The 26,073-nt window shown below is 37.4% G+C and overlaps 1 protein-coding gene across 10 annotated transcripts in view; it reads right to left on the bottom strand.

Annotated features, from left to right (window-relative positions):
- LOC127501072 (oxysterol-binding protein-related protein 7-like) overlaps positions 1–26,073 on the bottom strand; it is a 198,859-nt gene that overhangs the window by 153,347 nt on the left and 19,439 nt on the right. For 6 of the 10 annotated variants that reach the window (XM_051872834.1, XM_051872831.1, XM_051872829.1 and 3 more), the window contains exons 9-10: positions 15,435–15,521; positions 1,103–1,274 (exon numbers count right to left, since the gene is read on the bottom strand). The exons of 1 other annotated variant lie outside the window; for it this stretch is intronic. In XM_051872834.1, the coding sequence (XP_051728794.1) occupies positions 1,103–1,274; positions 15,435–15,521 (259 nt within the window). The remainder of the gene's footprint in view (positions 1–1,102; positions 1,275–15,434; positions 15,522–26,073) is intronic. 3 more of the 10 variants (XM_051872833.1, XM_051872832.1, XM_051872835.1) reach the window with 2 other exon arrangements.

Genomic DNA, 26,073 nt, shown 5'->3' on the forward strand with positions numbered 1-26,073 from the left:
AGACGATGAGATACTGACTGCTTCTCTAGGCGCTCCTTTTATACTTCCAGGTCGCGTCTTTAATGACGTCATAGGCTGTCGCCGGCCAATAGGATTGGTGAGATTTCATAATTGCTTTCAGACACCGGTTCACGTGATGACGTTCCCCATATGCGTTCAAACTCAGTGTAGAGTTCCCTTTCGAAAGGGAACATCCTGCATCAACATAAATTAGAAAGATTTTTAATACTCATGACTACCTTTTCACCTTTTAAAATATGTTTCATCAAACCATAACTATCAGTGAAGATTCAAGATGAACTGTAAAAAACACATTTCAGTTGGATCACTAATCATCTACATGGGTCATTGGGGCTTGGACCCCATGATTGCAGATGGCAGCTGTATTTTAAATTTATTATCGCAATCATAAACAGTGATTTGAAGTGCAAATAGTTATACCATTTATTGCACTTCTTCTAGCTATTCAGGAAACAGCTTAACCTGTAGCAAAATAATGTGGATAAAAGTTTCAGAACTTCCTTGTTAGTCTAAAAACAGTTCGTAGTAAAATCAAACTGCCAAGTGACTTCTTTTGTACTTCCTGACAGTACACAGATCAATGCCTACTTCTTCAGCATCGCATCTCTGGCCCACAGGCGAGAGTTACTAAAATAGAATCACTTGGAATTAAAATAGAACACTTTTACGGAAAGATGGTGCCAACAATGTCACAAGACTCAAGAAACCATGTTAATTTTGGAACCTGATGTGTAAAAAATGTTTGGCATGAAAATTCTGCAAAAGTACATTACTGTAATTAAACAGTTTTTTTTTTTTTTTTTTTTTCTCCATAAATTGCACTTGAAAATTACTGTACAACCCTTTTGAAACAGTTATTACTTTTAACTTAAGTACGTTTTAAGTGCTTTTGAGAAAAAAAGTCAGAATTGTGAGATAAAAAGTCCCAATTACATTTATTTTGTCAATATTTCACCCCCATCCTCATCAGTACAAGTACGAATAGTTATGTATATCTCTTCTTGGATGCATACAAAATTGCCCCACACTATTTTGCAGCAGCATTTAAAATTGTAGTGAAAGAATGAATGAAAAAATGTACCTCTTTCACACAAGGCACAGATGTCCATTTGTAGTTTCTTTCCTTCCAGTGAGGTGACCTCAGGTGTGGATAGCTGGGTGTAAACATAATCTGGGATGGACTGAAGGGAAGCAGCCAAACCAGTTGATGTGCCCAAATGGCTTGAAGAAAACTGCTCCAAAATCAGAGATGGCTATAGATTATCAGGAAACTGAAGCTGTTAACAGGAAACTGAAGCAGTAGTTCAGAGCACACAGAGGCCAAGACATAAAGCCTGACTGAGCATTTTATTTACTAACCATACATACGTATGTATTTGTGCATAAAATTGTTTTCACACAGAAATAAAGGCCACTGTCTGCCTTGCTGCTGAGTGGTTTGCGTCTGCAAGCTCCGTATAGTTTTTTTGTTTTGAATCTCTATTTACTATCATTGTTTATATTGTTAAATAACTTACTCCTCACCATATATCAGATATTGTGTAGTATTGCCTACCATATTAATCTGACATCGCTAGCTTTAATCTAAACCGTTATTGCTAGCACAAAGCGTTAGCATTTCGCTAGACTGTTAACCTGCCATACGTGCTTGCCGTCTTTTATTTTCTCGCGCACCTTTAGTCCATCAGATGACTGTGGTCAAGTCAAGTCAAGTCACCTTTATTTATATAGCGCTTTTTACAATGCAGATTGTGTTAAAGCAGCTTCACAGTGATAAATGGTAAATAATTTTGGCTACACAGCAGCTCTTAGTGTCACTGTTCAGCTTAAATAAATTCAGTATTGATTCATACCATTGTAAAAATCAAAAATTATTAATTTAGTTTATCTATATATCAGCACTGGAGAAAACAGTGATGTCATCGTCCAGCTCAGTTCAGTTCACATATAATGGTGTCAATGCAGGCAGATGAAAAACATTGTTGAATATCAAGTGTCCCCAACTAAGCAAGCCAAAGGCAACAGCGGCAAGGAACCCAAACTCCAACAGGTGACAAACAGGTGATAAAAAAAAAAAAAAAAAAACCTTGGGAGAAACCAGGATCAGTCAGGGGGTCACTTATCCTCTGGCCAACAGCTAACAATGCATGATTATGATTCAGGCAGCTCTACAGGTCATAATTCCGATTGGGACTGCACAACAGTCAAAATATATAATCCACTTCCATCTAGGTGAAGATCGGATTCATCACGCCAGTATGGGACGGTTTGTTGGGAATCTGTGCCACTGGCTGTCATGTCGGTGAGGCCTTCACAGGGGATGATCAAGTTGATACAATCTTTGCTGACACTTTGCTGACATTGGCCTGGATCTGGCTGACTATGGTAAACCTCGGGATAAACAGAGACTAATATTAGCGTAGATGCCATTCTTCTTCTGATGTAATGAGTACATCTGGTGTTATAGGAAATGTTCCCAGTTCCGGCTGACCTAATTTATGCAGCCTAACAATCCTTTAACAGATTTGAAAACATAAATTGATAAAGTGTTATGTGTATGCCAAGTTAAAGAGATGCGTTTTTATTCTAGATTTAAACTGACAGAGTGTGTCTGCTTCCCGAACAATGCTAGTAAGATTGTTCCAGAGTTTAGGTGCCAAATAGAAGGATCTACCGCCTATATTCTAGGTATTCTCAATTGGCCAGAATTCTGAGTTTGCAATAGAGGTGAAGGACTTTAATGTGTTAAGAGCTCGCTCAGGTACTGGGGACCTAAACCATTAAGTCCTTTGTAAGTAATTAGCAAGATTTTAAAATCTATACGATGTTTAATAGGAAGCCAATGCAGTGTTGAAAGAACCGGGCTAATATGGTCATACTTCCTGGTTCTACTGGTTAAGTTTTTCAATATCTTTCTAAAAAGGAACATAGTTGTAATGATACTGCCTTTTCTAGTATTTTTGACAGAAAAGGTAGATTTGAGATCAGCCTGTAATTGACTAATTCTGTAGGATCAAGTTGTGTTTTTTAATAAGAGGTTTAATAATAGCCGGTTTAATAATAGCCAGCTTAAAAGTTTTTGGTATGTATCCTAGTGATAAAGATTAATTAACGATATTAAGAAGAGGATCTATGACCTCTGGAAGCATCTCTTTCAATAGCTTAGTCTGTATAGGGTCTAACATACATGTTGATTTTGATGATTTAATAAGTTTAGACAATTCTTCCTCTCCTACAGCAGCAAATGAATGGAATTTTTCCTCAGGGATACTGCAATGCACTGATGTGACATTGTAGTAGATGGTTGCATGGTTATAATTTTCTCTTTTCTCTCTAATATCATCAATCTTGCAAGTAAAGAAGTTCATAAAGTCATTACTGCTGTACTGTTTGGAAACATCAGAAGTTGAAGCTTTATTTTTTGTTAATTTAGCCACTGTATAAATAAATACCAAGGGTTGTGTTTGTTTTACGTAAAAATGTGTTTTTTTTTTGTTTTTTTCATGAAATTCAAAAAACTGGAGCTGCGCTCCATTTTTCTGGCTGCTCTCTTAAGGGTCTGAGTGTGCTCGTTGTACCACGGTGTTGGACTAATTTTCTTAATCTTCTTTAACTCCCTCGGGTCGGCGGTCACGCCGGCGATACCACCTCGGTTTTTTTCTTACCAGTGTGAAAGAGACTCAAAATACTCTGTCAATGTTGCACATATAATTAAGAGTTATACACCATTAAAATTTGTGGAATATCTTCTTTTATTTGTGTACACTCAGAGTAAAAACAAAATGATGTGCTTTTTGCAAAATAAAGAAAACTAACATGATGCGTGATCTCTCGTCTCCCTCTGAACGAAGTTTAATCTGATTGTTCTCAGAAAATGAACTGTAACTTAGTGAATACTAATGACACAAAAATGAGACTTATGTCTAAAAAAACGTTGAAATGTCAGGTTTTAAATCGTGTAAGTCAAATCGAAAACAAATATTCTGTGTTTATGTAATCTGTATGAAAAGAGACACATGTCAGAAGTCTGTGATTCAGCTCATTATCCGCTAATGCGGCCACGCCCACAGAGCGAGCGCTATTCAGACGCAAATTCTGAGGCAATACATGTATATATCATCTCAATCGTGCATTTATTGTCTTGAAAAGTGTTTATCTGGATGTTAAAGTCATGGTTAGCGATCTCTGGAAGACATGCCGTTAGTTCCTGAATGTCCTGTTCTTCTTTAGAGTAATTTGTGGACTAAAGGTGTACAGAGCGCCCTCCGGCTGCAAGTATGAATTGAAAACAGTATCCAGCGCTCACAGTGATGACAATAAATATTGAATAAATATTACTCCTCTGTATAGAAAATTGACATAAACATATGAGAACCCATCAATATTTCTCCAAATGTGCATGCTTTTAAGCTAAAAGACTATATGAAATGCCATAGAGGTAACATGAATGTTCAGACGCTTTGCATCACAGAAATACATTATATTTTAAAGTATATAATAGAATACCATTATTTTAAATTGTAATAATATTTCACAGCATTGCTGTTTTTTCTGTATGTTTGATATACACCATGATGAGCTTGAGACATGATCACAGAGGGTTTTTTCACAGCCTACCTGACTGAAAGGCCTCATTATTATGCAGCTCATTAGAGGTTCTTTATGCGATTCTTTTGTCTTCTCAGGTGTAAATCACCCATTATTCATGATGATTCACGCCTCCACGCATACTGTGTTTCTTGACAAAAAGTGTCTTACAAAAACTAAATCAATATATTGTTATAAATGAACGAGTATGCAGGATAATTTTTACATCATTTTGAAGCAAAAACTCTAGTCTACAACCCCCAATACCCAGAAGTCTTGTGAACACAGATTTAATATATATTTTTTTGCTTTATTTCAGTGACTTAAGTTTTTTGTTTTTTCAATAACCACGCATAAACGTTATTCCTTCAAAAACACAAACATGTACATACATGTTCCTCACATATTATGGTAGCCTAGTTTGTGCTGAATACAGTGTAATGACACTTTTTACATTAATATGTTTATGAACAACTGAAAAAAGCACAAATGTCAGGGCATGTCAAAACTTCTCCAGGGCCCCGAAAATCCTCAGACCCCTGAGGGTTAAGCACTGTAGTGAACAGCACATTCCAGGGCCCAGTTTATGGCCAGGCCCCTCTCTGTCCATAACAGCGGACAAAGGTTTGCTACATTTTGATTGGATCTTGGTGGACTAACACAAACAAACTGTCCCTCTGATGCCAGCAGCCAATCACAGCACTCGAATGGAGAAGCGTCAAATTGCAATCTCCTCCTCATCGGAAAGGGATAAAGGTACCCTTTCAACAGACACTCCTTGTTCTGAGTCTCCCATCGGATGAGACATAACAGATACACGGTTCTGGGTCTCAACTCTGTAAGGAGTGAGACATTAACAGATATACCATTCTGGGTCTCAACTCTGTAAGGAGTGAGACGTTAACAGATATGCCGTTCTGAGTCCCGGCTTGCAAAGCTGAGACACTAACAGATACAACACCGTTCTGAGCCTCTGGTCCATCCAGAGAGACAACAACAGGTCCCACGATCTGAGTCTACAGCTTGTGAGGCAGCAACAGAGACGACCACGTTCTGAGCCTTCAGCCTGTGAGGAAAGAGACATTAACAAACACTACGTTCAAAGTTTCCGTCCAGTGAGACAGTAACGATATTTGCAACAAGGTTAAGCTCAGGAGGGCAAACCTTGCTTCCAAGGTACCTTCATCTGCATGTTCCAGATTGTTAAGGACCTTCTGCACCTACGCCAGGGCCTCATCTGCGTGTTCCAGATTTTAGGACCCTTTGGTGCTCCAGGAGATCAGCATCCCACAGATCTTCGTGTTCAAGACTGTTGAAACAGATTTTGGCTCCTCTCCCCACTGCATTGTCACCCAGCACAACCAGTGGAAAACGTCACCGTCATCGGACTCAACCAAGTGGAACGTAAATATCACTTAACCAAACCTCTTTCCAGAGACCTTGGCATTGTTGTATGTTATCAGTATATAATTTCCTAATTCCCATTAGATGTAATATAGCTGATGTTGGTTAATAACAAATAATCTTTCGTTTATTTGTTTAGTGCATAATAAGGTTCTCCATCTTATTATTTTCAGAGAAACAGTTTATCTTTCCATAAGATAACGTAACTCTTCCATAGCCACACTCAACTTAATCACTTGTATTCTATGTATCTTATGCACTTTATTCCTTTTTCAATCATAGTATTCATTTAGTAGTTGTGTTAGTTATTCTTGTTTATCTTTTTGTTAATAAAATTTATTTTATTACACTTGTATCTTCCTTGTGCTGATAATACAGAAGAGGCTCTACAAGTTAGCAATCTCACCAATCTTTCAGATAAATCAGCTGACCACTTTACATTAATTCTAAATGAATGAAAGCCCCTGTTGGGAGTGTTCTCATACTGCCAAGGTAAAAGACCTTGACTAGTGCCCTGAACTAGGAAAAGAGGGGGGAGTGGTCATCTGATGTACTCATAACCACACCTTTAGAGACGTGTGATCCAAAAATTACAACGTCAGCGGTGACGTGAGTACCAATCCCTATTTTACTTCGCATCCTTAGATGGGCAAAAATAAAAATCACAACAGCACAAAGGATCAACTGAGTCTAATGTGCTGGAAAAGAGAGAGTCAACAGTTTCTGTTGCAACATCGAGTTTATCTAAGCTATCTGGTATGCTAAGGAGATGAAACTGATCAGGAAGATTATTTATAAAGCAATCTTTAGTGGTAGAAGTGATAGTTCTACCATATTTGTAGCAGGGAGGTGGTGTTGCAGCCTTGGCTAAATGTAGTATACATGAGACTAGAAAATGATCTGAGATGTCATCGCTCTACTGCAGAATTTCAAGTGCATTAATATCGATTCCATGCGACAATATTAGATCTAAAGTATGATTACGACAATGAGTGGGTCCTGACACTTGTCGTCTAACTCCAATAGAGTTTAGAATGTCTGTAAATGCCAATCCCAATGCATATTTTTCATTATCTACATGGATATTAAAACCACCAACAATAAGGACTTTATCCGCACGCAGTACTAACTCCGATAGAAAATCAGCAAATTCTTTGATAAAGTCTGTATGGTGCCCTGGTAGACTGTATACAGTAGCCAGCACAAATGTCAAATGGGATTTTTTGCTTACATTACATAAAGCACCATCACTTCAAAGGAATTATGTTTGGATGACCAGGGGCACGTTCAAGCTCAAACCGGTGCGCAATGTTTTGCTACGGGTTGAATGACATGTTTCCTGGAAACGGTGTGCAACAGGGTTTTTTCTTGTTTGGTGGGTGTGTCAAAAATGTCAGCCCTATCAGCAGCAACATGTATATAAACCATGCGGTATTAAAGAGACAGTTCGCACAATAGGACCAAGTAAAGTCGTTTACAAATATGCCTGCTGCAGCTCAGTATACAGAAGAATTAAAGATATTAGAAGACATGTTTGTCATGAGTTTTATATTAAAAATATAGCATATCAACCTGATGTAGTTGTTTATATTTTTAGCTTCATTGCAAGGCAAGTTTATTTATATACCAAATTTCATACACAATGGAAATTAAGTGTTTTACATAAAAATGAGAAAGAAAATACAAGGTATTAAAAAAAGTAAGAACTAGAAATAAAATAATTTAAATTAGAATTGATTACCAGGAGATAGAAAAGATAATTAAATGGAGTGCCTTCTCAGCTGCCATAGTTGCAACTCTTGCGTCATCTGAACAGGGTGTTCAACGCACCACCATTTCCATTTAAAAAACGTTTTGCAAAGTTTTGTTGGGGCTGAACGCAGCCCATGTTTCTGTCAAACACAACACATCTAGATTATTGTCTGTGATAATATAATTTACAATAAGTGCTTTCGAAGAAAGAGATCTAATATTCAGCAACCCAAGCTTTATCATGTTTTCATCTGATTTTTATTTGTTGAACATCAATGAAATTTTTAACATCAATTAAATTTTTTACCATTTTTACAGTTTGGGAGTTTTTTGTATTTACTAATTTCGGGGTACAGACTAGGGATGTGACGGTGAGAAAATTTTCCCACCGGTTAATCGACATGTGACAACACCGGTAATACTGGTGTCACCGAGGGGCGGGGCCTCTACATCTTTTTTTTTTTTTTTAAACCGCTTATGGGGCCGTTCACATATCGCGTCTAAAAACGCATGGAAAGTGCGGCCACGTCGCTTTCTCCTTGTTTCCAAAGCACTTGCGCTCCCGTGGCGTCTGTCATTGCTATGCAACCATGAACTGCACTCTCCGTGACGAGGAATGTTTTTGACATGAAAAATAAAAACCCGCTATGATCAGCTGTTCGGCTGAGCTTTCGATGTTTTGTTACGAAAAGGCTGACTTTCACTTTCAAATTAACGGCAATTGCTTGCCCTAATGGTGGGTTACTCTTACTGAAAAACACTTTACAAAACAGACATTTTGGCATAATTTGTGTGTGTTATGGTTCGTTAAGAGCAGAAGAGAACTCGATACTGGCGTGCGCGCGTTGTGTGTGTCACATAGGACGGACATTCACAGACAGCGCATTCTCTTTTGCCTTGTCACACTTGAATGGTTTAAAAGCATTAGCGTGAGTAAGAGCTTTATCATATAATGCAGAAAACGGATACTATGTTAATTGCATTAAATGCAAATATTTTTAACGTGTCAAAGTGGAAAAAAAAAAAAAAAATTAACCTCGGTGCCACGGTGGGCAAGTGATGAAACCGATGTTGCGACTGAACACCTATGTGCCATATTACTAGAGAGAAGAGCGGCACCATCCCAGGAGGGATGAATACTATATCTTTTCAACAGGTCAGGTCTGCCCCAAAAACTTTTCCAACTGTCTATGAATCCTATATTATTCTGCGGACACCACTTAGACAACCAGCCATTGAGTGATGATAGTCTGCTAAGTATCTCATCACTCCGACGAACAAGAAGGGATCCAGAACAAATGACATTGTACTTGCAAGTTCACACACATCTTTAACTGCACTGCCTGTCACATGTATATTATAGCATTCTCTGTCAGTGGCGAGATTTACACATGTGCAGGGAGACAGTCAGGCTGATGGAGATTTCAGAATTAGAGAAATGCATCCAAACTTTAATTGAGGATAGTAAGAATGCAAGGGCTTTAGATACTGCTTTGGATGTGACTAGCTTAGTGAACTCTGTACATTGTTTGGTTCCGGCTGTAAAGTCCGTGCAGCAGGGCAACTGGGCGACTGTGAGACGGCATAGTTGCGGGACAAAACACCACTCTTCTGTTCTGATTAGAACATCAAACAGGTTCTCCCCACTCAGTGATGCACCCACTGAGAATCCTGTTGAAAGTGCCCTAGTTATTGGTGATTCTATTACACAGAACGCGAAAATAAAGACACCAGCCACCATAGTCACACGTTTGCCGGGAGCCAGAGCGGAAGCCTGACATCAAAGCAAATTTAAAAGTGCTGGCTAATGCTAATCATAAATTCTCTAAGATTATTATTCACATCGGCACTAATGATGTTCGACTTCGCCAGTCGGAGATCACTAAAATTAACATTAAAGAGGTGTGTGAACTCGCAAGTACGATGTCAGACATTGTAATTTGCTCTGGCCCACTACCTGTTTGTCAGAGTGATGAGATACTTAGCAGACTATCATCACTCAATGGCTGGCTGTCTAAGTGGTGTCCGCAAAATAATATAAGGTTCGTAGACAATTGGAAAAGTTTTTGGGGCAGACCTGACCTGTTGAAAAGAGATGGTATTCATCCCTCCTGGGGTGGTGCTGGTCTTTTCTCTAGTAATATGGTACATAGACTTAGAGATGAACCTTGGCTAACTGGGGCTCAGGTCAGGAAGCAGAACTGCCTAACTGACCATCTGCTGAAGCCAGTCAGATAAAGCCTTCCCCCCGACTCTTTCACTTAGATATCATCATATAGAGACTGTGTCTGTTCCCCAAATTAGTAAATACAAAAAACTCGCAATGAGGGTGAGTAATTAATGACAGAATTTTCAATTTGGGGTGAACTAACCCTTCAAAGGTAAAAATTGTAACGTCTGGAGAGGACCAAGATCATCAAACTAACTTTAAATTTGAGAAAGCTTTTAGCCTCTTGAACTTTTCATGTTAATCACACATTGGCTCCAGCCTGGCTGTAGGACACTTGACACTTTTGTTGCGGGTGTCGATGCTAAACAGCCTTCCACGAAACTCTCCCTGTGACTTCATAAAGATCTTAATCAACTCAGATCAACTTTCCTAAACCAGGCTCAAATTCTTTGGTGGCCAGATGACCGCCAACACACAGACACACAGACTTTCTTTGAATTCAACTCAAAATTCAACTATTCCAAAATGTACTCCATGTGTATGTATCTCTCCCTATTATATTAGCATAAGTTACGACGGTAACACTTTCTATGAAGACCATGCTTATAATGATTTACAGTCACATTTATACTTATTTATAAATATTACTATTCTATAAATATATTTATAAAGACTCATTAAGATCTATACTGCATTATAAGAACAGTTATAGATACATTTATATTATTTTTATAATTACTTATAAGCCATGCATTTGCTTTTTGAATGTGCATGTTCATAATCCATTATACAGTGATTTATAAATGATCACATATAGTTCCAGAGACACTCTTTTGCAGTATCAACTATTATGTCTTTAACAGCTAATGTTTGCATTAGAGGTCATGAATGGTCATTTTGATTTGTTAAACTCTATATCACCTCAGCCATTTGCATGGTATTGCTTATAGCAGTTTGGAATTATACTTTAAAAATATTGTTGCAGTGTTAGTATGTAACATTAAAAAAATATATACTTTTTTTTTTTTTCAACTGTTTGTATTAATGATACATTTTTTAAATGTAAAATGAGCACATATTCGTGATTTCTTAACATTTGATTTGTTTTCACTTTACGTAAAGCCAACAATGATGAGTTTAAAGAGATTAGTAACTATTATTACTCACAATAAGTATTTATAAGAACACAACACGGCTATTAATAACAATGTATCTCTGAGTTAATGTATTTCCACTATGTCGTATTTGGTCTTGTTTTAATCCTCTCCGAATGTTCTAATTAACAATGTATGTTACGTTTCGGTAAAATGCATTATTCTATTTTTAAAGTACTTTGGAGAAAAACCTTCGGATAAAGTCCTTATTGTTGGTGATTTTAATATCCATGTAGAGAATGAAAAAGACACATTGGGATTGGCATTTACAGACATTTTAAACTCTACTGGAGTTAGACAACACGTGTCAGGCCACACTCATTGTCGAAATCATATTTTAGATCTAATATTTTCACATTGAATCGATATTGATGCAGTTGAAATTCTGCAGCAGAGCGACATCATCTCAGATCATTATCTAGTCTCGTGTATACTACATTTAGTCAAGGCTGCTAAATTGCCTCCCTGGCATAAATATGGTAGAACCATCACTTCTACCACAAGATTGCTTTATAAATAATCTTTCTGATCAGTTTAATCTCCTCAGCATACCAGATAGCTTAGAAGAACTCGATGTTGCAACAGAAATGATTGACTCTCTCTTTTCCAGCACTTTAGACACAGTTGCTCCTTTGCGCTTAAAAAAAAGATTAAAGAAAATAGTCCAATGCAGTGGTACAACGAGCACACTCAGACCCTTAAGAGAGCAGCCAGAAAAATAGAGCGCAGCTGGAAGAAAACAAAACTAGAGTTTTTTCGCATTTCGTGGAGAGAATGATTGCGTACAGAAAGGCCTTAAAAACTGCTAGATCTAATTATTTTTCAACCCTTTTAGAAGAAAACAAACACAACCCTAGGTATTTATTTGAAACAGTGGCTAAATTAACTCCCTCGGGTCGTTGGTCACACCGGCGATACCACCTCGGTTTTTTTCTTACCAGTGTGAAAGAGACTCAAAATACTCTGTCAATGTTGCACATACAATTAAGAGTTATACACCATTTTAATCTGTGGAATATCTTCTTTTATTTGTGTACACTCAGAGTAAAAACGAAATGTTGTGCTTTTTGCTAAATAAAGAAAACTAACATGATGCGTGATCTGTCGTCTCCCTCTGAACGAAGTCCAATCTGATAGTTCTCAGAAAATGAACTGTAACTTAGTGAATACTAATCACAAAAAAATTAGACTTATGTCTAAAGAAACATTGAAATGTCAGGTTTTAAACTGTGTAAGTCAAATCGAAAACAAAAATTCTGTGTTTATGTAATCTGTATGAAAAGAGATACATGTCAGAAGTCCGTGATTCAGCTCATTATCCGCTAATGCGGCCATGCCCACGGAGCTAGCGCTATTCAGACGCAAATTCTGAGGCAATACATGTATACATCGTCTCATTCGTGTATTTATTGTCTTGAAAAGTGTTTATCTGTATGTTAAAGCCATGGTTAGAGACCTCTGGAAGACATGCCGTTAGTTCCTGGAATGTCCTTCTTTAGATTAATTTGTGGACTAAATGTGCACAGAGCGCCCTCCGGCTGCAAGTATGAATTGAAAACACAGTATCCAGCGTTCATAGTGATGAACAAAACAACCCAATTTGATCCTACAGAATTAGTCAATTACAGGCCAATCTCAAATCTACCTTTTCTGTCAAAGATACTACAAAAGGCAGTATCCTCACAACTATGTTCCTTTTTAGAAAGAAATGGTATCTGTGAGGATTTCCAGTCAGGATTTAGACCGTACCATAGTACTGAGATGGCTCTCATTAGAGTTACAAATGATTTGCTCTTATCATCAGATCGTGGCTGTATTTCTCTATTAGCGTTACTGGATCTTAGTGATGCATTTGGCACTATTGACCACAACATCTAAAATCTAGACTAAAAACAGATCTCTTTAACCTGGCATATACATAACATTATCTACTATAATTCAAATCATGTAAATTGTTAGGCTGCATAAATTAGGTCAGCTGGAACCAGGAACACTTCCCATAACACCTGATGTACTCGCTACGTCATAAGAAGAATAGCGTCTATGCTAATATTAGTCTCTCTCTGTTTTTTCTGAGGTTTACCGTAGTTTGCCAGATCCAGGCCATATCTAGATGAGATGAAGGACCTGCACCTAGACCAGTGTTGGGTGTAACGCGTTATAAATTACTTATCCACTGAAAAAGTAAAGTAAGAGATTACTGTTCATTTTTAGGTAATTTAATTACAGTTACTTATAATGTACTTGTGTTACATATTGTAAATTAGTTCAACAGTTCTGTTTAAATCAATATTGAATTTAAAATCTAAATTTGTCGTCTAAAAGTAAAAGTGAACGCTGCCTCTTTAAAATTGTTAGCTGTAGTGCAGTTGCGCGTAAGTTCGCAACTTCGCACCAGTTGGCTGCGTAGTCGCTTTCTGAATATGTCGGCAGAAGCGAGTGGCTGTTTTGCAGAATGGAAATATTCCAATTACTTTACTAATTCATTCACTTTTTTAACACAGGTAGGCAAGAACATTACGGTAAAATGTAAGCTATATATGTCCTGGGGAGAAAAAAACTGCGTGCGCTCTCTGAGAGACAGTCTTCAGTCAGTGTGCTCTTAGCCAAAGCGCACACACATAGCTGCCTCTCGCGAGTGTCAAATTTTAGCGGTTTATTACACATAAACGTTCAAATACACACATAGTTATGTCAAAATGCCCATCTTGGCGTATATTATGTGAATGTGAACAGCATGTGTAACAGCATATTGTCTCCGTCCATTAGGTCTTAGTGACAGCAGCCTTTAAAACATGCTACTGTCTACTATTGGCTGTCTGTATTATAAATGATAATCAAACAAAAAAAAGAAAAGCTTTAATAAGGATTAATCTATATTTAATTTATACAGTTATGACTATGCAGAGTTATTTTATGTTTGATTATTCAATTGCTGTGGTATTTTTACTTAGTACTATTAGACCTACCTGGAAAAAAAAAAGAGAAAAAAAAAGTTATATATACACACATATTATATATATATATATACATATATATATATACATATATATATATACATATATATATATATATATATATATATATAGCATTGTTTTATTTGTATTTTTATATATTTTTACCGTGGTATCGAGTATTGTGCACTTTTTATGGTATCGGTACCGACTACTAAATTTTTGGTATAGTGACATCCCTATTTGTTACTAAATAAAATGTAAGTATTATAAAGTAAATAAAAGCATTATAGTATATGTTTAAATAAAGTTAAAATGTTTTAAAAAGCTATAAAAGACTAAACTATTCCATGTTTGACTACATTATTAAAAGACTTTCCTTTCTATTGTTTATCCGGTCAAGGTTTATAGGGATTTTAAGAAGTAATTAGTAAGTTACTTATTGAGTAATTAAATTACTTTTCAGACAGAGTAATTAGAAAAGTATTTTAAATACAACATTGATGATGTAATTAGTAATTAATTACTTTTTTGAAGTAACTTACCCAACACTGACCTAGGCACAATGACAATGCAGCCCTGAAGTGTCAAATAAACTATCCCCTGCAAAGGCCTCCTTTCGTTTCCTCTCCCTATGTATAGATAAAACGTTATCAAAATGATTCCAGTTCGCATGGATCCGCTGAAGCGACTAATAATTCTGTATTATGCGGGTCAGACAAGTAATTTGGCAATGTCACTTTGTAAAAAAGACTAAGCGTTCAAACGCGCATACCTATAGATTAAACAAGTAAATGAACGGATTAATTTTTTATTAAATAACAGATTTATTTTATGGAGTATTTCTATTGCTTGAAGTTTTCAGGTAGGTCTATTTCATCTGTGTCTTTGTTCCATTGTAGTTTGTTTTATTTGCTCTTTCTGCTTGTGTTTTTTTGGTTAGTATTATTTGTATTAGTATTTTTTTTAATGATATTGAAAATGGTGATAAGAATTATGAAATTGCAATGGTATGAAAAACCTTATTTAAAGCAAAAAATTACAACATCATAATATATATCGTTATTGTGATATAAAATTATTCATATCGTGATATAAAACTTGGGTCATTTCGCCCACCCCTAAGCACTAGTATGGAGATGGTTTGGCTGTGTATTATGCAAATTAATTGTGAACACACTACCTCATTTAAAATAAGATGGACTCATCAGCAATTCATTATAATGAGGGTAAGAATACATTTACATGCATATGCACCTGTGGTGAATGACAACAATGTGTGAGACTTTTTAGGCACACATGTATAAAAACACTTGCATGCATTATTAGAAAAAAAAAAAAAAAAAAAGTTTATTAAACCACAAACAAGGAACATAATTGTGATGAACTTACAAAATCAAGCGATTCGACTCGTGATAGTGTTCGGGAATGACCCCAGAGCTTTCCAGACTTCTTTTTGGGTTTCTCAAGACTAAGATTCTGGAAAATAACCATGTTTACCTCTTGCTTATTTAATACTGCAACCACTGGTGAACATTTGGCTACCACCAAATGCTCACCACTTTTACTTTTACATTTGCTTTATGTTAACTGGATATGTATGGAGTCAATATAATACCATATAGTTTTGCAAAATAATGAAGTTTTGCAAAAAGAAAAATGTATTGAGCAATTGTTTTGCAAACAAAAATTAAGAACTGCAAAAATAAAGACAATTAATTGCAAAACAACCCTCTACAAACACAATGAAGCTTGTAAATTGTAAATGTTTTATATACTCATCTGACTTTTTACATTGAATGCAAGAACAATGCAAATGAAAAAAATTCTACATAAATATAATGTAAATTATACATAACAAATTTCAAACACCAATGAAGTCAAATAAACAGTCTAATAAAATAAGAACAAATAACCTAACTACAATCAATAGCAAAAATAACAGAACAAAGATACAAATTAAATAGTGCTTTTCAGGTTTAGGTAGATCTAGTTAGATACAGATTAGGTAGATTACTTTATTCAGTTTCTGTACCTAATCAAATGTTTGCATAGTCTTCACTTTACAAATTAAATATAGATGAAATTAAAAGTTATTCAGTCAAGAGAATTGAGTGATTTTTGCAGCGAGTCTGTTGTTTGATTAACTTTAAAAACAGGCAGCAGCATGAATATTAGACCGCTGTCACTTTAAGAGCTAATCATGAAAGTTTATAATTTGCACATGTTTTTAAGCCCTGCCAATTTAAACATTCAAGCAAAAGATAACTCACGCACACTGTTTGAGAAGTTGTGCGCAAACTGCACATTCAAAGCACGTGCCCAGCGGTGTCTGACAGCACATGAGTACTGAATTAAGGAGTTTTTGTATTCAGCGGGCCTGGTCATACCTCCCTCCAAGTGACGTCATCTGCTCGTGCATGTTGGCCAAGCCAAGCCTTTGTTTTGATGTTGGATTTATGTTGGACATTGTAAATAAACTGCACTTGGGTTCTTACTGCAACTCGCCTCAGTGGACTTACAACAAGGAAATGATCCCCCCCGAGACGCAGATCACAACTGATCAAGGCACCATGGCTGATGCTGGGGGATCATTTCCTTCTTGTAAGTCCACTGAGGCGAGTTGCAGTAAGAACCCAAATGCAGTTTATTTACAATGTCCAACATAAATCCAACATCAAAACAAAGGCTTGGCACAAAACAGAAACATAAAACTCACCCACAGTGGTACAGGGACACAAAGCTACACAAGATAACAATGAAACACGAGGGCTATATATACACAGAGAGACTAATGACAAACAAGGAAAACCTGTGAACAATCAAGACAATGAACCAATGACAGAACAGAACTGAAACCACATGACCAAATCAACCAATGACACACAAGACTAGGGAAGCACATGACATGACCACATGAGGAGCAGGGAATTACATGACATGGGAGCACATGGCAAACCAGGAAACAAAACGCAATGAAACTTTAACCTGAAGTTGAAAATAAAACATGAAGCATGAACATGAAACAAAACACCAAAACAAGACATGAAAGAATCCACGGGGCGGCTCCCAACGAGTCCCGGAGGGTGGTGGAGCGGAGGTGATCTTGGGGGAGGGATGGAGGGCCAGGCCCATACAGGGGGACGGGATCTGGACCACGGCATGGCAATGGCGGGCCTGGGTGGACCTGGGCCGTGGAGCAGAGGGCCCTGGTGCACTGGAGGACCTGGGCCGTGGTGCAGTGGTGGACCAGGGAACACTTGGGCAGACATGATGTTAGGGGGCTTAGGCATGGCAGCCACCTCTGGACGCTGGTCAGGGGCTGGAGTCCCGTCCCCTCTGGACGCTGGTCAGGGGCTGGAGTCCCGTCCCCTCTGGACGCTGGTCAGGGGCTGGAGTCCCGTCCCCTCTGGACGCTGGTCAGGGGCTGGAGTCCCGTCCCCTCTGGACGCTGGTCAGGGGCTGGAGTCCCGTCCCCTCTGGACGCTGGTCAGGGGCTTGGGACGAGGCTCTGGAATGGCGGCCATCATTGAAGTCCACACGACAGCACACGTCACAAAAATCCTGAACATAATCCTCAATGGATTGCTTACCTTGATGGAGGCTCAGGAGGTAAACTGCTGGGTTTATTGTATAGGTCTAACCTTCTGTAGTCCACTGAAGGCGAGTGTAGTGAACCCAAATGCAGCTTATTAAATCAATAAAGTGAACAAAACACAAAATAAAAAAAGACCGGACTTGACCTGACCTGACCTGACCTGACCTGACCTGACCTGACACGACACAGAAACAAACTCACTAACGACAGAATACAGGGAAACAAAGCTAGCCGAGATAACAATGAAACATGAGGGCTATATATACAGAGAGACTAATGACAAACAAGGAACACCTGTGAACAATCAAGACAATGAACCAATGACAGAACAGAACAGAAACCACATGACCAAATCAACCAATGACACATAAGACACACATGACCACACAAAAAGCAGGGAATCACATGACATGGGAGCACATGGCAAACCAGGAAACATAAAGCAATGAAACTTTAACCTGAATTTGAAAATAAAACATGAAGCATAAACATGAAACAAAACACCAAAACAAGACGTGACACTTCTATTCACACTTTTACTAGCATTAAAATGTTTATGGTTTCGTTTTGTTAAATAAATGTGCATTACCAGAGTTAGCTTAAAACCTGTTAACCCACAGGAGGACACCAGCACACTCTTTTTTTTTTTTACATTAACATTGGTTAAAAGTTACTGCTAGTTTTAATTTAAGTTGTAAATGTAAATAAAATTATTAACTTCACAAATTATCATTAAAAAGGTCTAAGATTCAAGCTTAATTTTTTTACTTCTGTTTTATTCAACATTTTATAGTGACAAATTGGTAACACTTTACAATAAGGTTCATTAGTTAATGTATTAACTAACATGAACTAACCACAAGTAATACGCTTGTTACTATTTACTAATCTTCGTTAACATTAGTTAATGAAAAAACTGTTCATTGTTTGTTCATGTTAGTTCACAGTGCATTAACTAATGTTTACAAGATTTTAATAATGTATTAGTAAATGTTGAAATTAACTTTAAGATTAATAAATGCTGTATTAGTGCATGTTAACTAATGAACCTTATTGTAAAGTGTCACCTACAAATTTATTCATTTATGCCAGGAGTTAGGCCTATATAAATGAAAAACACAGTCTATACCTTTAAAATGAAATATGATCATCCGCATCCATTTAGAAAAACTCCTGTATGGTGGTTATGAAAGCACCTGAATACACAACGTCCCTCAGGGCTTTTAGATTAAAGGGGACCTATTATGCAAAATTCACTTTTAAAAAGGTGTTTGAACACAGATGTGTGTCCACAGTGTGCGTAAACAACCAGCCTACAATGGTAAAAATCCACCCAATACTTTTTTTTATAATCCCCATAAATCATTATCAATCTCTCTGAACACCCTGTTTCATATTTCCCCCTACTCCTACGTAAGAGTAGGGAAACCTCGCCCATGACTGGTGATGATCTGCCCTGTTAGCATGGACACACCCCTGAGTGAGAAGCACAGAGGCCTCAATATGAAGGCCTAATTACACCACACACTCAGGATCTCTCATAAGGAGGCTCACAGAGAGCCTACAACTCACAGATGCTGTCCTAGCGGAGCTCTGGCGAGCGGAGCTCACAATGAAGGAAACCCTCTGTAGCGAAAGGAGGCCTGATGACGCTTGCAGTAGATGGCCGAGGTCTAGAAGTGGAGGCCTCAGCATGATGACTCTCTAAAGCGAGAGGAGGCCTAACCACACATAGGATACTGTGCAAGGAGGCTCACAGAGACCCTACAACCTGCCATACCTCTCTGGCAAGCGGAGGCCTCAATAGAGAACTCTCTGACGAGAGGAGCCCTAGCAATGTTCTAAGTAGCCAACGAGGCTCACATGGAGCACAACAACTCAAAACCACTGTGTGATGGAGCTCTGAGGACAGAGGCCTCAAAATAACTCTCTAAAGCAAGAGGAGGCCCAACTACATCCTAAACTCAGAACAGCTTACCAAAAGCCTAACGACTTACTGAACCTGCCATTCAGCAGAACATAAAACCCAAATGGCCAGTTCGGAGCCTACAATGAGGACACCGCAGCTACTGAAAAACAGTAGAAAGGCATCAGCACATTTCCACCAATTCAATTTCTACATGGGTGTGAATAAAACGACCCTTTCCGCTGATTGGTCAACAAAAGATCAAGCCGCTTCATCAGTTCTTAGCTTCAGAACACAGCTCCGCGCAACAAAATATACTAGCCTATATCTATCCAATACATTTGTACGGATTATTACAGAGTTTATTGCAACTACATTTAATATCGTTCTCATCAAACAGCCAGACTAATAAATGGCTCGACACAACCTGTGCCAGGGCAGAGCCTAGACAGAGCTTTCTTTTGTGTATACAGGTGCTGGTCATATAATTAGAATATCATGAAAAAGTTCATTTTTTTTATTGTAAATTATTTAAAAAAAATGAAACTTTCATATATTCTAGATTCCCTACATGTAAAGTAAAACATTTCAAAAGTTTTTTTTTTAATTTGTTGATTAGAGCGTACAGCTAATGAAAGTCCAAAATCCAGTATCTCAAAATATTAGAATATTTACATTTGAGTTTCATTAAATGACCATCCCTACAGTATAAATTCCGGGTATCTCTTGTTCTTTGAAACCACACTAATGGGGAAGACTGCTGACTTGGCAATGGTCCAGGAGACAATCATTGACACCCTCCACAAAAAGAGTAAGTCACAGAAGGTCATTACTGAATGGGGTGGCTGTTTACAGAGTGATGTATCAAAGCATATTAAATGCAAAGTTGACTGGAAGAAATTGGGTAGGCAAAGGTGCACAAGCAACAGAGATGACCGCAAGCTTGAGAATACTGTCAAGTAAAGCCAATTCAAACACTTGGGAGAGCTTCACAATGAGTAGAATAAAGCCGGAGTCAGCGCATCAAGAGTCACCACACTCAGACATCTTCAGGAAAAGGACTACCAAGCCACTTCTGAACCAGAAACAACGTCAGAAGCATCTTACCTGGGCTAAGGAGAAAAAGAACTGGACAGTGAACAGTGTTCGAAAATCCTCTTTTCAGATAAAAGTAAATTTTGCATTTCATGTGTTGAAATCATGGTCCCAGAGTCTGAAGGAAGACTGGAGAGGCACAGAATCCAAGCTGCTTGAAGTCTAGTGTGAAGTTTCTGAAGTCAGTAATGATTTGGGGGGGCCGTGACGTCTGCTGGTGTTGGTCCATTGTGTTTTATCAAGTGCAAAGTCAATGCAGCCATCTTCCAGGAGATTTTGGAGCACTTTATGCTTCCATCTGCTGACAAGCTTTATGGAGATGCTGATTTCCTTTTCCAGCAGGACTTTAGCATCTGCCCACAGTGCAAAAACCACTTCCAAGTGGTTTGCTGACCATGATATTACTGTGCTTTATTGGCCAGCCAATATGCCTGACCTAAATCTATGGGATATTTTCAAGAGAAAGATGAGACACAGTCGATCCAACAATATACAGATGATCTGAAGGCTCAATAGTGCCTCAGCAGTGCCACAGGCTGATCACTTCCATGCCACACTTCACTGATGCAGTAATTTGTGCTAGGAGCAAGTCATTTGCTGTAATATGTCCTGCCGATCAAGTATTGAGTGCACAAAAGAACATACTTTAAAGAACTTGAACTTTTCTGTTTTGCAAATCCATTTTTTGATTGATCTTAGGAAATATTCTAATATTTTGAAATACTGGATTTTGGACTTCATCAAAATTTAAAAAAAAAAAACTTTTGAAATGTTTTACTTTACATGTGGGGAATCTAGAATATATGAAAGTTTCGTTTTTAAAAATAATTTATAATAAAAAAATGAACTTTTTGATGATATTCTAATTATATGACCAGCACCTGTACACATAAATTCGCTTGCCGTGAAATACTAATTTATCATGTTAAATAATTTACGTGGCATCTGCTCACAACTAACCAAACTATTTGGCACACTTATTAGCCTACTTATTCAGCTGACCAACTCTCAAAATCTGTGTGCCGGAGGCTGCACGCCGCACTGGACAGCGCGGAGAGAATGCATTTAAGCTATTGTAGGCTACTGAAGCGCAGAGCAGAATCGATTCAAGGGTCAAGTCAAGTCATCTTCATTTATATAGTGCTTTTTACAATACAGATTGTTTCAAAGCAGCTTCACAGTGATAATAGGAAAATTAGTAGATTTTGTTTTGGCTTTAAAGCAGCTCTAAGATAAAGTTTATCGAGCTAAAGTTTTTGATTGAATCACTTTCGTTGTAAAAATCATTAATTATTAACTTAGGGGACGCTTAAATGTAGGGTTGCAAAGGGTCAGAAAGTTTCTGATAAATTTCCAGAAACTTTCCACGGGAACTTAACCTGGGGAATTTTGGAAATATTCCAATTTGGAAACTTAACAGGAATTCACGGGAATTTATGGGAATTTACGGGAATTTATGAGAATTTATGGGAATTAATTGGAAATTTTGGGAAATTTATATAAATGTTTAATATTTATATAAAATGTATCATATACAAACATAAATATAAACATTTTGTTTGGTCATAACATGAATTTCTTTTTCACCTTCAATTAATTCTAATTTGGTAAATATGTAAAAAAATATTTTTATTGCAGCAATTGTTATGTGTTATTTATTTCAGTGTCACATGATCCTTCAGAAATCATTCTAATATGCTGATATGCTGATATTGATGCTGATATATGCTGATATTGATTGATACTCAGTTATTGTCAATGTTGGAAACAGTGCTGCTTAATACTTTTCTGGAACCTGTGATACTTTTTTCAGGATTCATTGATGAATAAAAAGTTAAAAAGAACAGCATTTATTCAAAATATAAATCTTTTCACACAACCTTGCTGAATAAAAGTATTAATTTCTTTAAAAAAAAAAAAAAAAAAGACTGACCCCAAAATTTTGACCGGTAGTGTATAATGCTACAAAAGATTTATATTTTAAATAAATGCTGTTCTTGAACTTTTTATTCATCAAAGAATCCTGAAAAAAAAAAAAAAAAAAAAAAAAAAAAGTATCACAGGTTATAAAAAAAAAAAAAAAAAAAAATTAAAGCAGCACAACTGTTTCCAACATTGATAACTGATTATCAAATTAGCACATTAGAATAATTTCTGAAGGATCATGTGACACTGAAGACTGGAGTAATGATGCTGAAAATTCAGCTTTGATCACAGGAATAAATTATTTTAATATATGTTAAATAGAAAACCATTATTTTAAATTGTGGTTATATTTCACAATATTACGTTTTTTTTTTTTCTGTATTTTTGATCAAATGTGTATGTTATGGACTGGGGGAATGAACAGTGCATGCAGGGGGTGTGGCCTTAATAGCCCTGAAGTAAGTAGTGTGCTGTGTGAATGTCAACTGAAATTGAATTAAATCTGGTTGTTTTAACCAAAATTATGCTGCAAGATGTTTTTTTTTTTTTTTTTTTTTTTCAACTATATTTAAGTACCCTGTTATAGGCTAACCTGCAGTTTTGCAAATTCCCTGTTTATTCCCATTAATTCCCGTTAATTCTCATATATTCCCGTTAATTCCCATGGAAAGTTTCCAGCTTTGAAAATTCCCGGAATTTTGCAACCCTACTTAAATGACACCTTTTTAACTGAAAACAGAACAGAAACAGAAACTTTTAATGAGTTCTTGCCGTTCATTTACGTGTTTAGGGTTAAGGTTAGAAAGACTATGAAATAACACTTTGAACAATAAAGCCAGAGATTAATATATATTTTTGTATTTATTGCCATCTATTACCGTCATAAATTAATTAGTCAAATAAGGCTACCTTTTTAAAATAGCTATATCTTATTAAATATAGGCCTATGCCATCTTTACATTTAAAATCTTAAATTTAGTCAATACAATTAGAGTTTGACACTATTTTGTTTCAAACAAAGGCATCTTGCGCTGCAGAGGTGGCATAGCAGCATCTGAAGTTGCTTTTAGATGTATTTACACAATTTAATGCTGCTCAGAGACGTCTGCAAATACATTCACACAGCAGAGCAAATAATGCAATGACATTAATTTTATGTTTATACAAAATGCTTTGAATACAGAAATATGAAATGAATTACAAGATGAAACGAATATGAAATATCTCCAGTAGGTGGCAGCAAGTCACTGTGTTAATGAATGAGTCATTTAATTCAATCGCTTCGCTCGAAACGCTGATTCATTCAGTAATAAAAAAGGATGTATGGCTGGTGAATCACTCAAACGATTTGTTCAAAGACTCGGATTCATTCACGAATTAACTACTAGGCTAATCTGTGCGCCTTATGTTGCGAGTCACACAATGATCTGTGACTTTGCTTTAGAAATTTAGCTGGCAGAAAAAATAAAACATTGTTTTGAAGGACATACTCAGTGTCAATGAAATAAACTCAGTGTATTGCTCAAAACAACAGTCAGAACTGCTGATCTGCACTTGAACTTCACTAGGCTACAATGTAACTACATTCTCTCTGCGCTGTTCAGTGAGTCGCGCATTTTTGGCACACAGATTTCAAGAGCTGATCAGCTAAATAAAACAGGCTGTGTGCCAAATAGGTAGGCTAGGGGTAGTTGTGACAGCAGATGCAACGTAAAATTAATTAATATTTAATATGATGAACTAATTCCACCGCACGCAAATGTATGCGTAGAAAAAAAGCTATGGCCTGTAGGGTTTGTGTCGAGCCATTCTTTAATCTGGTTGTTTGATGAGATATAGACCTAGATGAAATGTCCGAGTTAAGAATCCATACAACTGTAACTGATGAACAGTTCTGTTGCGCGGAACTGAGAAAGAACTGCTGACAGCAGCTTGATCTTCACTATAAATACATTCTCTCCGCACTGTCCAGTGCGTCACGCAGCTCCAGCAGAGATTTTTAGAGTTGGTCAGCTAAATAAAACAGCGGTGTGCCAAATACATAGGCTAGGAATAGTTGTGAGAGCAGATACCTCGTAAATTATTATTTAATACGATAAATTAGTATTTCACGGCACGCAAATTAATTTGTGTGTATACAGAAGAAAGCTCTGTCTAGGCTCTGCCCTGGCACGGGTTGTGTCGAGCCATTTATTAGTCTGGCTGTTTGATGAGAACGAGATTAAATGTAGTTGCAATAAACTCTGTAATAATCCGTACAAATGTATCGGATAGATATAGGCTACTATATTCTGTTGCGCGGAGCTGAGTTCTGGAGTTAAGAACTGATGACGCGGCTTGATCTTTGGTTGATCAATCAGCGGAAAGGGGCGTTTTATTCCCGCCCATGTATAGATCGAATATTCAAGCTGTTTATCCATTTTGGTTTTATTGTTTTTCCCATATGGCAGATTAGAACAAATTGTGATTAAAACAAAAATAAGAATATGAAAAAACGACTCGAGATTTGTTTATTTATGCTCATGAGGAGGGTCGAATATGTGATGAATGAATGGTTTCTTCGTTTTTCCGTTTAGAAGACAAAAACGAGAAAACAAATTATCCGAAGGTACACGGACCAAAATTCTTCACATGATGTGAAATGCATGCATGCATGAGATCACAAAATTGTCGATCAGTCTGTGGCACTGCTCAGGTGTTATTAGAGCCCAGGTTGCTCTGATAGTGGCCTTCAGCTCTTCTGCATTGTTGGGTCTGGCATATCGCATCTTCCTCTTCACAATACCCCATAGATTTTCTATGGGGTTAAGGTCAGGTGAGTTTGCTGGCCAATTAAGAACAGGGATACCATGGTCCTTAAACCAGGTACTGGTAGCTTTGGCACTGTGTGCAGGTGCCAAGTCCTGTTGGAAAATGAAATCTGCATCTCCATAAAGTTGGTCAGCAGCAGGAAGAATGAAGTGCTCTAAAACTTCCTGGTATACGGCTACGTTGACCTTGGACCTCAGAAAACACAGTGGACCAACACCAGCAGATGACATGGCACCCCAAACCATCACTGACCGTGGAAACTTTACACTGGACCTCAAGCAATGTGGATTGTGTGCCTCTACTCTCTTCCTCCAGACTCTGGGACCTTGATTTCCAAAGGAAATGCAAAATTTACTTTCATCAGAGAACATAACTTTGGACCACTCAGCAGCAGTCCAGTCCTTTTTGTCTTTAGCCCAGGCGAGACGCTTCTGACGCTGTCTGTTGTTCAAGAGTGGCTTGACACGACAGCTGAAACCCATGTCTTGCATACGTCTGTGCGTAGTGGTTCTTGAAGCACTGACTCCAGCTGCAGTCCACTCTTTGTGAATCTCCCCCACATTTTTGAATGGGTTTTGTTTCACAATCCTCTCCAGGGTGCGGTTATCCCTATTGCTTGTACACTTTTTTCTACCACATCTTTTCCTTCCCTTCACCTCTCTATTAATGTGCTTGGACACAGAGCTCTGTGAACA

The sequence above is a fragment of the Ctenopharyngodon idella genome, chromosome 19, assembly GCF_019924925.1.
Source record: "Ctenopharyngodon idella isolate HZGC_01 chromosome 19, HZGC01, whole genome shotgun sequence".
Lineage (NCBI taxonomy): Eukaryota > Metazoa > Chordata > Actinopteri > Cypriniformes > Xenocyprididae > Ctenopharyngodon > Ctenopharyngodon idella.